The sequence below is a fragment of the Python bivittatus genome, unplaced genomic scaffold, assembly GCF_059951505.1.
Source record: "Python bivittatus isolate LINGU-HERP-01145 unplaced genomic scaffold, Pbiv_v1 ctg000020_np1212, whole genome shotgun sequence".
NCBI lineage: Eukaryota > Metazoa > Chordata > Lepidosauria > Squamata > Pythonidae > Python > Python bivittatus.
The window spans coordinates 18,635,011-18,650,004 of NW_028277030.1; the positions used below are offsets into that span (position 1 = coordinate 18,635,011).

General features: G+C 40.6%; 2 protein-coding genes across 6 annotated transcripts in view; one reads left to right on the plus strand and one right to left on the minus strand.

The window, feature by feature from the left end:
• The window catches only part of ATAD2B (ATPase family AAA domain containing 2B), an 84,792-nt gene extending 81,865 nt beyond the window's left edge, over positions 1-2,927 (plus strand). For 3 of the 5 annotated variants that reach the window (XM_025170351.2, XM_025170352.2, XM_025170353.2), the window contains exon 27: positions 263-2,927. In XM_025170351.2, the coding sequence (XP_025026119.2) occupies positions 263-568 (306 nt within the window). In that variant the 3' untranslated portion in view covers positions 569-2,927. The remainder of the gene's footprint in view (positions 1-262) is intronic. The other 2 variants (XM_007433979.3, XM_007433980.3) reach the window with 1 other exon arrangement.
• Positions 2,928-9,286: 6,359 nt separating this feature from the next.
• Positions 9,287-14,994, minus strand: part of KLHL29 (kelch like family member 29) — a 423,334-nt gene continuing 417,626 nt past the window's right edge. The window contains exon 14 of the mRNA XM_088135579.1: positions 9,287-11,856. Within this exon, the coding sequence (XP_087991705.1) occupies positions 11,673-11,856 (184 nt within the window). The 3' untranslated portion in view covers positions 9,287-11,672. The remainder of the gene's footprint in view (positions 11,857-14,994) is intronic.

The following is a 14,994-nucleotide window of genomic DNA, read 5'->3' on the forward strand; positions in this document are numbered from 1 at the left end:
TTTTTGATATTACACATTTATCCCTATAAGCCAAATATTAATCCTTCAAGGCAAAAGCCATGCCAATATCATCTTTGGTCCAGCACATAGTTTGCAGTTGGCAGTCAATAAACGTTTTGTAGTAATTTAGATTATAAGTATCCTAACACATAAAAGTTATTCAGCAAAGTTATTCACAAAGTATTATAAGTATCCTAACACATAAAAGTTATTCAGCAAAGTCAAATTTCATCTTGAGCTTTTGCCAAATTTCTCTTCATAGAATTTACTTGACTTATTGGTTAAGAAAAGTGACAACTTGACAGTTGACCAGCTTGAGAGGCTATACTCTCTCCTTAATCAGTGCATCTATCGGCATCGTAAAGATTATGACAAGTCGCAGCTTGTACAAGTAAGTTTGTACCGTTTACTGTTTTTAGAATATGCTCCAAGTGATTCATCTGATCTTTTCTGTGTCAAGGCAAGCCCAGCTAGTTGTCTCTTGGAGAGGTTCTTGCTAACAGTAAAACCAATTTTATTTTATATAGTGTTTAGACTGTACTTTACTTTGTTTAAAAGAAGGTTTTGACTCATTTTTGTTTTGTATTCAGTGCTTGCTTTTATTGTATTAGTGTTGTTAAACACCTTGAGGTCTGTTGCAAAAGAAGAATAAGATTTAAGCAATGAGTAGTTACCAATTTTTAAATTTTATTTTATTGGTGATTAGAACCAATTTGATAGCATAAAATATTATAATGAAATTGATTTTTGAAATGTTCTTCTGTAGCAAAATTAATTTAGCTTTTAATTCCATTATGATTATTGAAAGATGGATCCATAATTGATTGATAATGGTCTACTTTTCCTGAGGTAGAATGGTGTTGGTGTGATTTCTGAAGATTAAACATGTACCTATGAAGTGGTTTTGTGGAATAGAGTATTAAATGAATTAAACAAAATATCTCATTGCATGCTTTGTGAAATGTACTTTATGAGAAAGTTTCTCTTAGAATACTAAGAGGAAAATGTAAAGATTGCCACTTACTTTACCATTTAATTTATCATTCAAGGAGCTGAAGACAAAGCCAGACAAAATGTAGTTTTTATTAATGCCAGGATGCTCTGGTCTGAGTAAAGTTTATCCGTCTCACAGTTCAAATTGTCCCTTAGTTTTGGCACTACTATGAAGAGCATGTAAGTTCTTGGAAACTGAGAGAGATTTAAATCTCTTCCTTGAGATTTCTGTACAGAAATGATGTTGTTTAACATTACTCTGAATAGTGGTGAATAATCAGTAATCTTGTTTCCTTCCAGGAGATGGAAAGAACAGTTGATATGTTTGAAACATTCCTGTGAACTTTTCAAGGTGTGCGGGTTTGTCTTTTCATTGGCTGCTTGTGGGAGAGCAGTCTTCTGAGCCATTCGCTTTCCACTTGCACCAAGTATATGCAGAGCCTTGGTCTTAACACGCTCGCTCTTGGTCTCACGTTCTGTTATGAATTTGGTGCTATTGTCTCAGGTAACTGAAACCAGCCAGCCTACAAGAACCAAACAGAACTTCATAATATTTGTATCTTGATATAAATAAAGAATATAATGCCACAACACAGAGATTTTTGGTGCTACAGAAACTGCTTTCATTTCTGCTGTCTACATGTGTTATCTTATGAGAAGTTTCAGGCAAAACGGAGCAGGCTGACAAACACCCACAAACTGGATAGAGCAGATCTAACTGATTATTTAAGTGGGCAATTTCTAAGATCTTTTTTCCTTTCCTTTTTTTATTCTCTGAGGTAATGGACAGAAGCCTGTTTTTAAAGCTGGCAGTGAAAAATTGTGGTACAAAGGAATTGACTTTGGTATACAATAATGTGAAGATGAGGCTCTTTAGAGCTGCCTTCAATGTGCCTTTTTAGTCGGTGGTGGTGGTAGAGAAGGAGGAGGGGGAAGCTCTTAAAATAGTTGGGATTGTAGCCAATGACAGAGTTAGTTATTTTCAAAAGCCTGTGTTCCCAAAGAACAGTTTCAGGTTCCCGCACTGTCAAATGGCAGCCAGTATTATGTTTTAACATTTCTCTGTTGCTCTCCAGAAACCCAAATTATGGAAATAAGTTTAATCCCATGTTATCTCAGAATGATAAGGTGTATTCATTTCTAAAACAAATCTACACTTTTGAACACCTCACTGTGGATATTTAAGGTGGCTGTAGTTGTGTGGGTTTTTTTTTTTTTAATGTTCCATTTTATTTGTTCAGAGTCCTTAAAAACAGGTTTCTTTCTAAACTTCCATTACTGTGGAAGTGAAGATTTGCTGGGTGGCCATAGACAGGAAAGACAGCAGGTCCTGCAGTCCTTCATCTTCATATGAATTACACCAAACTCATTCAGCACAATTCATATTGGACAGTATTAAAGAGAAAATGACCAAGTAGCCTTTCGCTGGTTAGTTCTTGGACCTCTGAAGTATTGCCGTTCTCTAGAGCTCAGTGATGGTTGTTCTCAGACACTTTCCTTTTTTAGGAATTAAAGAAGAGGACATTCCAGGCAGCCAGCAATCTGCTTCAGGCAGATTTGTTTCAGACCAACATGTAAAGAGTGGTGGTCCCATGGCTTCTCCTGGTATTAATGTCATGTATAAGATAATATACATTTATAACATAAGCTGTAGGTGAGGGAGTGCCACCCCCCCCAAATATGCAATTCAGTACATTTTGTTTCCAAGAAGCAAAAAAATGAAATGACCCAATGTCGGACTACTGCAGAGATGCTCAGCTACCTCAGCTTTTTTGTATTTCAGTTACCAACAGTGTTTACGGGAGGTTGTAATCTGCTCTGCTGCCGTTTACATGCTGAAGCTTAAGGTACTTGTCATTCCGTGTGCCGGCCGCAGCTGAGAATCAGGTTCTGGCTATCGGCTACTACAGTAGTTCCTTCCCACTTTTTTCTTTGCAAGGTGACATCCGAGCCTGGTCATTATAGCCAAGCCTCCCCAGGCCAACCCCGCTCACTGGTTCTTTGGTTCCTAAGAGGCATTGAGTGATGTTCTTCTAAACCTGACTCCTGTAGAAATGCTGTATTTTTAGGTGGGAAAGTGCGATTAAAATGAAAACATTTTAAACTAGTACTTCATTTTAGAAACTTGATTGGGGGGACTTTCTCATTTTTCTGTTAATATTTATTGCCATTATATCTGTTTAGGATATTTTGCTGTCAGTCCATTAGCATTTTGTATTATGATGGGGATTGTTACAAAACTTTCAGATTTGATGAAATAAAATGTAGCAGATTTTTTGTAGCAAGTTTCTGGTAAAACAATTTTTTGCAAGTCTCAGGTTCTTGCAGCATTTTTTAAAATATTGTAGTTCAACTATTCTTTAGTTCAAGTAGCAGCAGCACTTGTGAGAAGAAAAACTGCATACATTTTTAACAGGTTGTTAAATTTGTACAAGTTTAAATCCTTTAAAAATAGTTGTCAAATAATTTTGGAAAAGAGTATCTTAAATTCAAGTCTGGCATTAAAAATGCTTCCAGTTGGTCAGTTGAGGGGGAAAAAAAATCTTTGTAGTTTTGAATGTTGATAAAAAAGTGAGGAACTGCCTTTAATTGTTATAGATTTTTCAGAAGAATTAGCTTCTATAAATGTGTTAGTGGGCAACATGAATAAAATTATATATTCATCCTTTTGGCTCCAAAACCACACTAAACATGTATTGCTTTTCTTTACTAATAGCTTAGCAATTGTAGAGTTAAACCTGTTATTCTATTCACATTGTCAGGTCGCCTACTCTTTGTGTTTTTGTTCTTATTTTGCCATGTAGAATTGGCAATAAATTCAATTCCTGTTTCTTGTTAGGAATTACCAATGAACTCCTGTGCAAGGCCACATCCTAGGCCAGATGGAGGTTAAATTTCTATGGGGATAATGATGAAACTGCTCTAAGATAACCATGGCTGTGGAGTTAATTGTGTTTGCAAGCTTGAATTTCACCTGTGATTAATTTATGTTTTGTGTTTTCAGTCTTATTATTTGAGTTTTCTCATATGCCAATGTATTTATTATAGGATAATTGGGTGATTGGTTTTGTTTCATTTTTGTTTTGCTAACATTTTACGTTCTCATGTTTTCTTTACTTTTTTTTCTTTTAGTTAAGTTGCAGGTCATCTTTGGATTTGTGTAGCTAGTCATAATTCTCTCCCTTTTATGTAAATCAGCATTAAGCTTGAATTTGAGCTTGTACCTGCTTTTTTTCTGTGTTGTACATTGGTTTACTTCAGCAGTGGGGATGTCTTTTGGTTTGATTCATGTGTGTCTGTTTTTTGATAAAATAAGATTTACTTCTTCAGCTATAATAAATCTTGGATTCTATAAGTTGTATTCAGAGAATTGTGTTATTGCTTTTTTGCATCTTGACTTAATTTGCATTAGTTAAGTAAATTATTTAATTTTTTAAAATTCTGGATATTTTGAACATATTACTGTAATTTGTAATATAACTGCTGTGAAATACTTGAATAAAGAGGACAAGTAAAAATCCTGAGTCTCTTGATAGTTTTGATAATAGTTGTATTTTAATATTAGGTGTACACGTATGTGATGGATTGGTACGTTGGCATTTGTTCAGGCAAAAGAAAACCCCCTCTTTAGTGGGGAGCCATAGAGCCAACTGTAGGTGTGTGCACAAGGTCGGATTTAGATGTGTCATTCTTTCAGATCCCCTCCTCAAACTAGCTTTGGGAGAAGGTCACTACTATTGAGGCACATACCTCCTAAGCACCTTTTAGTTTGTGTAATTAATGTTGCTCTTGTTTTAGATTCCGATTTTTCTCCATTAGGAATGGTCTTCATGCAGATAAACCTCTGCTGAATAAAAGTAGAGCCCCTTCGTGTACAGGCAGCCTTGCTCTGTGAAATTTCACTTTCTGCTCTATAATTCTGCTGCCTCTTCCCTTGAGGGAGCATCCTGAGCCACAGGACTCAGTGGGAGTCAGTGTATGCTGAACTAGTTGCTTGGAAGTAGAGGAGGAATTAATCCCTTCCTTTTAGGAGGGTTTATAGAGTTCAGATAAGGAGGGTTTTACTGTAGATTATTTGGTTATGTAAATGCAACATTCTGAGTTTATTTTTCTAGTAGCAGGGAGCTGAACCAATAAGCTATCAACTTGCAGGGATAAAGTCAGGGCACGAGAGCAGTGAGGGGATCAAGTTCTCATTGGTCCAGGGCTTCAATGGCCCATGCGCCCCCCCTCCCCAAAGCAGTGATGGTTGTTTAGCTTGCTTCTGGTTAGCAAAATAGGGAAATACAATTATTTAATGGCACGTCCTGTAGTGCTTTCTATCTTGAATGGCCCTATTGAAGCTGCTAGCAACCAAGAAACCAGGAATTTCGCTTTGTTGGCTGCTAACAGCCACAATTTTCCTCTTCTTTTACAAGAGGAATGACAACTCTAATGTCTTATTTCCTCATCTTGTAAATAAGCTCAGAGTAGCCTCCATTTGCTGCTAATAATGAAAAAGTTGCTGGGAAAAGGTTTGGCCCAATGGTTCCATGCAAAGAAGGGTGTGTGTGTGTGTGTGTGAGAGAGAGAGAGAATTCAATATGCCTGTACAAAGTTTATTCCACCCAGGGTATTTTGGATAACCCTTTTTATCAAGAATGCAGAAAAAAATCAGTTAGATCACTATCTAATCTTTGCTATTAAGCCTCTCTTGTTCAAGCAGTCCATGTGGCAATGATGTCTCCATGGGTGAGAAGCCTATATTTTTTTCTGTTTGGGGGCATGTGGTGTTTAGGGATTAAAGTACAAAATAAATACATCAAACTTTATGGAGGTTTAAAGCAATTATTTTGTACTTAAAATGCAAAACAAAAAACACTGCGGAAATTTGATAATGCATATTCTTCAATAAGATGTAGTTTGCCCCTGTCAGTTTTGTAGAGGAAATCTGGGACAATTTGCACCAACAAGTGAAACCAGAAGACAAAGTAGCATACCAGCCTGTGGCCCCTCCTCTGTGGGGTGCCCCAGGATTCGGTACTCTCTGTGCTCCTTTTAAACATCTACATGAAACCACTGGGTGAGATCATCTGCCACCATGGGATGAGGTACCATCAATATGCAGATGATACCCAGTTATACCTCTCCATCCCGGGTGAGGTGAGTGATGCCATGACCACCCTTTTGTGATGCATAGAGGCTGTGAGGGCCTGGATGGGGTGCAACAGGCTTCAGGTGAACCCTGGTAAGACAGAGTGGCTATGGATTGGAAACCCCTCTGTATCCGAGGATTTACCATCGTTGGTTTTGGATGAGGTTGTACTGCCCTGGACAGATCCAGTATGTAACCTGGGGGTCCTCCTGGACTTATGATTCCTGCTCAAGGAGCAGGTGGCAGTTGTGGCCAGAAAGTCCTTTGCCCACCTTTGTGTGGTTCGCCAGTTATACCCTTTCCTGGATCAGAAGGCTCTCCGGTAAGTCATTCACGCCCTGGTCATCTCTCAGCTAGACTGATGCAATGCGCTCTACATGGAGCTACCTTTGAAGAGTATTCAGAAGCTACAACTGGTTCAAAATGCAGCCATGTGGACAGTCTTGGGCGTCCCAAGAACAGCACATATAACACCTTTACTGTGCGAGCTGCATTGGGTCCCAGTCTGCTTCCGGGTCCAATTCAAAGTGTTGGTTATTACCTTTAAAGCTCTACATGGCATGGGTCCAGGTTACCTGAGGGACCGTCTCCTATCACGTCAACCTGTCCCACCTGGTCAGGCAGAAAGGGCATGTTGTGGACCCCGTCAGCAAGAGAATGTTGGCTGGCGGGGCCAAGGAGGACAGCCTTCTTTGGCTTTGCCCCCACCCTTTGGAATATTCTCCCCCAGAGATGTGGCAGGCCCCACTACCCTCCTGGCTTTCCAGAAAGGATTAAAGACCTGGCTCTTCCAGGTTGCGTGGGGTGATAACGATCTTACCCAATCCTGGGGGTGGCTGGTACCCTGATGACGCTCCCCGAGTGACTGCAAATTTTAACTTCTATCCTTGGATCGATCGATTTATTTATTTATTTATTAAACTAATTTACAGTATATAGCTGCCCATCTCACCACAGGTGACTCTGAGCAGTGCACAACAAAGCTAAAAACAATATATTAAAAATATAAAAAGCAAAATAAAACAGAATTAAAAAAGTGTTAAAAATAAGGGAGCCACCTCTCTAATTGCCCTGTCCCCTAGGGTCCCCAGGCCTGCTGGCATAACCAAGTCTTAAGGGACTGCTGGAAGCTCAACAATGATGAAGCCAACCTCACTTTGGGGGAGAAGATTCCACAGCGCAGATGCCACAGCAGAAAAGGCCTGCCGCCTGGGGCCTGCCAAATGTAGCTCCCTAGGCGACGGAACCTGTAACATGCCCTCTCTGTTGGATCTGGTAGGACGGGCAGATGAAATTGGGGAGAGGCTGTCCCTCAGATAGCCCGGCCCCATGCCATGAAGGGGTTTAATTAATTATTGGATTTCTCTCCTGCCCATCTCCCCTACAATAGGGTTAATTAATCTCACTGAAACGACTCTGGGCGGTATACACAGCAGTTAAAATCAATTAAAATTACAATATACAATCTTAAATAGAGAATAAGGCCTACCAAGTGGCGGTAAGGGCGGTGAAGTGACAGCGCTCCTCCGCCCTTATTGCATCTGCAGATTGCCGCCCCGCAGCCCTGTTTTGGGAGATATGGGTCTTCTTGGTACAGGGTGCCTGGACAACTTTTTGCAGGTTCATGTGGAGGAATTAGCTCAGCATCTGTCAGATAAAATCGCTGAGATTCATTTGCAGTTGGACGCTGGCTTTGCTGCAAGGCTGTGGGAGATACCTAGGGTGGAGTCTTGCCCAGTTATCTGGGAACAGTTTGAACCTGTTGGGCCTGAGGAAGTGGACAGGATCCTTAGGACTGTGAGCTGAGCCACCTGCTTTCTAGATCCATGACCTTCCTGACTTGTGAGATCAGCCTGGGGGGTGTCGTGTGGGTGGGTTTTGGTGAAGGTGAATTCTTCCGTGAGTGAGGAGGTGGTTCCTGCACCTCTTAAGGAGGCTTTGGTTCACCCCCTCCTCAAGAAGCCATCGCTGGGCCCCACGGTATTGAAACATTTTCATCCAGTATCCAACCTCCCCTTTTGGGGGAAGGTGATTGAAAAGGTGGTTACACAGCAGCTTCAGAGGACCTTGGATGAAGTGGATTATCTGGATCCTTTTCAGTCAGGGTTCAGACCTGGATATGGTACAGAAACAGCATTGGTCACGCTTCTGGATGATCTCTGGCATGGGCAGGATGGTGGTTGTGCATCCACCCTTGCCCTCTCAGCAGCTTTTGATACCATCAACCATGGTATCCTTCTGGACCAACTCAGAGAATTGGGGGTGGGCAGCACAGTATTGTGTTGGTTCACCTCCTTCCTCCAGGGTCGGTTCCAGTCAGTGGTGATTGGGGAGGAGAGATCCCACCCCCACCCCCTATGTGGGGTCGGTGCTCTCATGTCTCTTGTTTAACATCTTCATGAGACTGCTGGGTGACCTCATCTATCACCATGGGATGAGGTATCATTAGTATTAACTGCTGTGTAAGCTGCCCAGAGTTGTTTCAGTGAGATGGACGGTGACAAATTTGATATATAAATAAATATATAATTAAATAAATTGGCTTGGTTGGATACTGTATCACTTCTTCGTAGATCATTCAAGAACTGAATTGTAACAAAACTCTTTTCCTTGTCCAGACTGAGCCACTGCACAGAAACAAAGATGTTCCAATGATTGCTGATTGAGATTGCAAAGCATGTGATATTGTGCAGACATCTGTTAAAATGGATAAATCAGAGTTAGTCTTTGTGAGAAACAATCAACCACTGGACATAGTAAACTGACTAAAGGCTAGCTAAGGCCAATTAAATATATTTTATTCCTTACCAGTGCTGTATAGTTCACTCTTGGTGTTCTCATACTTGTGTGGGCCTTCTCTGAGATTAAAGGATTTTACTAAAGGCCATAAGTGGTTTCAGAGTGATTGCACAAATAGATGTAATATGTTGACATGAAGAGAAAAATAACTGATGGTTAACCATACCTCGGTATTCAATGGAATATCAGTTACTTAGATTAATCTCCAAGAAATACAAACATTTGTGCTTCCACAGCTAGAAGCTAACTTGAGTTAGAACACAAGCCACTAACTTAAAAAAAAAATCCAATTAATGCTCAATCTAGATCTAGAAATAGATTTATTTTAACAAGAACTGAACAGTAAACATATATACAATATAATTACAGACAACCCTGTTTTTAGTATGCACAGAAATAGCCAGTTTTGCTCCAGTGCGAAAAAAAAAAAGAGAAAGAAGGTAAATTTGGAGATGTTGAATGCTTAGCAAGGCTTACACGCTAGCACCTCCTTTGGAGGTAGAAAGACACCAATATTAAAACTCAGCCTGCCCCAGGCAGTGAGGAATTTTTGTGTCAATTTTTCAAACTTACACTTTCATTATGGTTGACAAACAAACAAAACCTTTGCATGACAGTTCCTTTAAAGAATTAGTTACAACTGCATAATAGGTTTGAACGCTATCTTCTATGGGAGAGATGTCATTTTGCTCCCTGAATGAGCATTTATTTTGAGATACGGTGAGATACAAATTGAATAGTAATATCTGCTCTCTAAAAATTTATTCTTACCAAAATAATTTTAATAGGATTGGCCAGCCATCTGTAATATGTTTATCCCAAATGTCCCAATTTAAAAAGAAAATGTATTTGGTATCAAAATCATCTAGGCATTGGCTGCAGTTCTCTGACTACCTACAGGTCAGAGTAAGGCTATGATTCTAAGCCCACTTGGAAAAGGCAGACTGACATTGGTGGAACTCACTTCCAAGTGGATGTGCTCAGGAATAAAGGTGACAGTCAGTGTAATCCCTGCTGGAAACCATTTATCACCCTAATCGTGTTTTGATGCCATCGTAATGTCCTTATCATAGTGACCAATTACCCGGAACAGGGAAATGTAAAAAGAAAAAAGAAAAGCTGGAGTGTCACCTCAGGAGCAACTGAAACATTGGCAAAATATGCTGTTCATGACCACTAACCCCCATTCGGTTTATAGCAACTTAATAGATCACATCCTCTTATGGATAAAATGGTGATGTCATTGAGGTCTACCGTGAAAAAAAAAATGATGTGAGATTTCCCTTCTACTCTACAGTATCTGGCATACTGTACTTCAGTTGGGGAAAAAACCTCTCTTAATAATGGCCATGATAAAGTTTAGCAAACAGCGACCGTTGTTCCCTCCCCAGCTGCTGCAAAGAAAATCAGCCGCGTCTCCCTTGCACAGGGTTAATCATAATATATATATGTTTGTTGTTATGATTGCAACCCTGTTGTCCCAGCTGTCAGCCATCCGATCTGCTCCATTTACAATTTTATAAAGAATTTTTCACATCACAATGCTTCTCTGAATATACAATATTTTAATATACATATAAAAATATAGCCCTGCTGTGTATATACTTACAACTCTACAGAGGAACCATTTTCCCCATACTGTCTTGCTAAAGAAGGATTTAACAGAATGCACTCTCAATTATTATCGTTAAACCCATGTGAGAAGCTGCCAAATCATTTCTTTTTTCAAATGCAGCTACTGAAGCCTCTTGAGCAGAGAGGGCTTTTCTTAAGACTCTCATGTACATTTGGCAAAGGAAAGGGGCAGAAGAAGATAACTTGAAAAAATAGGATCTTTTAGATTCATTTGACAAAAATATAGACAGTGGCCTGTATGTCCCGGCTAGTGGACTAGCACTCAGTGGCCATCACAACTCCCACCCAAGGCGTTGCCTTAAATCACTGGCTCAAAATACGGAAATCCAATGGAGAACTGTTCAGTCTAACCTCTGAATAGAGAAGTAAAAGTTTAATAAAAAGCTCCTAGGTGTCCCTCGCTTTACTGAAAGGTAGCTGCCATTTTTCTTCACGCAGTAGAAAAACAGCAGAGGGGCAGGAGCAGGCCCTCCCCGCGACCACCGCTTTACACTGGCGTAGAGTTTCAGAAAACCTTTGCGTTGAAAGGCCGTGGAATGCTAGGAGACATAGGCCCACTGCTCGGCTTTACTGGCTTTACCCCAAGGAGCTGGCTCTGATGGAAGACTGACCTCAGCCTATGTGGTCTGCAAGGTAAGCTTGCTCTTGATCATTGGTTTGGAAAGCGTACGTTGGTTCAAAAACAAAAAGGTAGCCATCAAAGTGATAAGGACACTTTGACCTTCATTTCACGTAGCCCCAACGCTTAATATGGAGTAGCAAAGCCAAACCGGCACAGTTACTTCAACAACTGAATTTGCTGAACACACACAGTTCATTCCCCCCTGTTTTAAACAACAATGCTACTGCACCTGGGTAGACCAAGAGCCTATGTCTGTAGCAAATGCCACGGTGACATCTAGTGGCACGCATGTGTTAAATCTCATTCTTGTCCACAGTTGGCAGTCTCTGCTTATTGTTCACCAAAAACTGAGGATGATTTTCTACATTCAGTGTAGAGATTAGTCATAACTTTAGACAAGATGTTCTTTTACTGTGTTTCCTGATTTCTCTCTGCAGGATTGTTCATTTTTCTTGCTTTCAGCAGGCAAAAGCCAAGTTTTTGATGGCATCAACCACTCTGAATGTACTTTTTAATGACTACGCAGCCATGCCGGAACACCGGACACGGCATGTTGGGGAGGAGCGTCCATGTGTTGGTTTTGGGGTCATAAGCTTCCATGTTTCCTAGAGCAGGGCCTTCACTGCTGACAATTCCACCGGTGGCGTAAATTTTTCCATCAAGAACCACAGCGCTGGGCAGAGAGGGAGACAAGAGACATGCAGTTAGTAACAATCCACTAAGCATTCACTCTATTAATTGATCCTGCTGTTTGAAAGAACAGCTTGTGCCTTAGAATCATTCTTGCCACAAACCAGTGACTATAATAACCAGCACTTCCAGCCTTTGAACATCTTAATTAATTTTCAGAATTCTCCTGTGGTTGGAGAGGCTACCACAAATGTCAATGAGGGGACAGGAATTGGCCCTGATGACCCCCCCAGTAGAGAGGACAGCATAGCAAATCTTTCCCTTGGGATCGTTTCACTTGTGTCACCATATAAACACATGGAAACAGAAAATTCAGGACAGCTTTCTACAGTATACGTAAAGATAGCACTTTTCCAGTGACAGTATGGATGCATGGTAGAGAGGACACCTTGTGTGGCACCAGCCTGCTTCACTTGGCATCCAGATGTTGGATGTAATGCAACGAGAATCTAACTGGCTGCTCGTGTCGCAGAAGGTTGACCTACTCTCCTACTTTCCGTAGGTCTCCAGGCTGCTTGGAAGGGCCAACCAACGGGGAGATGCAGCGAGCAGTGGATTTGAGGGTGATGAGGAAATACACGCTCCTCATTCTACTGACAAAAATGTGTCAACAAAACAGCAGCAGCTACGTTTAGGTCCTGATCTGGGGCTCAAGAGAAAGAATCTAAGGTACCTGCTCCATGCATATGGAATTGACCTGACATGGTTCCCCCCCTCCACACACACACACTTTTATCACTAAAAGGGAACAACCACACCCCCAACCTGAGGGGAAAATCTGGCAGATATTTATGTATCATATGGCTTCTTGGAGAGGAAGTTTGAAACCTTTGATCTTCCACTACAGGCTCAGGTGCTGCAATGTGATTCGGGCATTTCTACATTTTTGCATGCACAAAAACATTCAAAGCCAGAAAGCAGAACTGAAAACATCTTGGTTTAGAAATGTTATTATTTAATAGTAAAATCTTGACGGTAGAGCTTGGTACTTATGGTTTTGACATTCCATAGGCAACATAAATAGAAAATGTCATTATGTTCTTTTCCCCAAAAGATTATGTTGTGCATGCTGATTATAATGCTACATGAAAGAATGGTGCTCCTTTGCATGGATTTTTTTTTATCCGCAATTTTAGGAACCATTTTAACATCCTTTACTACAATGCTGAATAATAATTCTGAATGTATGATGAGGATGGTATCAAAAGAAATTGGCAGTTAAAAGCATTTACATTTAAGCTAAGTATTGTGCGGCCGTATCCCTTTACTGGAGAAATGTTTGGCGTTTGCCTTCATATTTGAAAGCCACGTTTCTTTTGACTGTCAAGCCTTATAAAATCTTGCTCCATGCTAGTGCTGTTTGAATTTCAATCCAACCTTTAGACAAAGTTTCCCAATGAGGAACATTTCAGCATCTGGACTGAACAATGGGAAACTCAATTTGCAATGGCAGAGGAAGCAAAATATGGGAATTTCATTAGGCAGGTAGTAAATTACTACATGACAGCTCTGCTTGGGCACTCAGTTTTAAGGGCTTTCCCTCGTTCTTCCATCATTGATCCCCAAAAGCTATTGTATTCAGGCCAGATGTGATTAAGTGAGCATTTCTGATGGCAGAAAAATTCCTCATTAACATCTGGAAGTATTTTGCCTGCTGCTGAATCATCAATATCAATTTATTCGGGAGCAGTTGCAGGCAGTTCTTGTGTACCAAACACGTTTACCCACCATTCTTTTTTCTATGGCTTCTCACTGAGAGGCATTTCACAATCTCGGCTTGACTTGGTTATGAACATTAATTCTTGTCCAGATACAACATTTAAATGAAGAAATATCCTCTCTAGTAGTCCTTGAGGTTATAAAAGAACATTTAAATGACTAAATTAGCATGTTCATCTGCGTCACATTCTTTCTAATTCTTGCTGCCAGTTTTAGTAACTGAAAACGGGAACAGAGCCACACTTAATTTAGCTGGAACTGCTCCAAACAGTGATTTAAAAAAAAAAAAAAACCTTCCCTTTTATGGCATTTAGGAAAGGAAAAAAAAATTAAAAAGCCAGCCAAAAAATATAATCCCATTGAAATCTGGCTACACAGGAAGAAGCTATTCCAGCTTCAAATTCCTGAATTGTCTCTCCCTTTTTATTTTGAGAGCAGAAATGCTGCTGTTTCTTTTATTTAAGATTAATACTCAGTGATGCCAGAAAAAGATCCCGAAAGAGCACTGCTATGAAGACACCAGTATATCACACCTAGCCATCTTTAACACATGAATGCCACTGGGAAAGTCAACCACAAGCTGTTTCTCAGCCTTTACCATCCAATAGCATTTAGTGGTTTTGCACAGATGTGCTAAGGGGGAGGGTTGCTGTGCTAATACATTTGCTGATAAAAAGAGAAGGCAACAATCGCCCATTAAGTGATTGGCAAGCTTAGGCTGCACCAGCCCTTCTCATCTATGCTGACATTGCCCACTTTTGCCCACTTCCTGCCTAGAGGACTGGCGTGGGTGCCACGGCACACAACCCCCACCCGTGCGCTAACTCTGGTGGTGGCTGAGGCATTTGAAGGGGGAAACAAGGACCAGAGTGGGTGGGGCCAAGGAAAATGAGCAGGACAGCATCATGAACAGAGGGCAGGCCAGGATTGCCGACTGCTCCCATTTTGGAAAAAGATTTACGGAGTTTTCTTTGTTTTTTACAAAATGCATTGATTCTGTATTAGGACTTGCACTGTGATCTTGTGTGTTCCATCTCACAATAATGGAAACCTCATTTCAGTTTTTGGCAATGCACCTTGGGAAAATTGTCAGGGCAGGAGGACAGGATTTCAAGGGCCAGGCACAGACACAGACACAGACACAGAGAAAGAAGAAATGATTTGGTGCATATGCAGCTCTACAATCACAGGGAACCTGCCTCACTCCTGTTTTATACGTCAGCAACGTATTTTGCGTCACAAATGGGACAATTCTATACAGCAAACCAATAGTGCTTGTTTACTTTGGACACAGTTCAGCATTCATCTTGACCATTCTGTTTGGTGGGATGTAAAGCCCATGTCTAACTTTCATCCTTCAGATAGACCAGCAAGGAAAGACCTGTGATTCAGCAAAACCTGG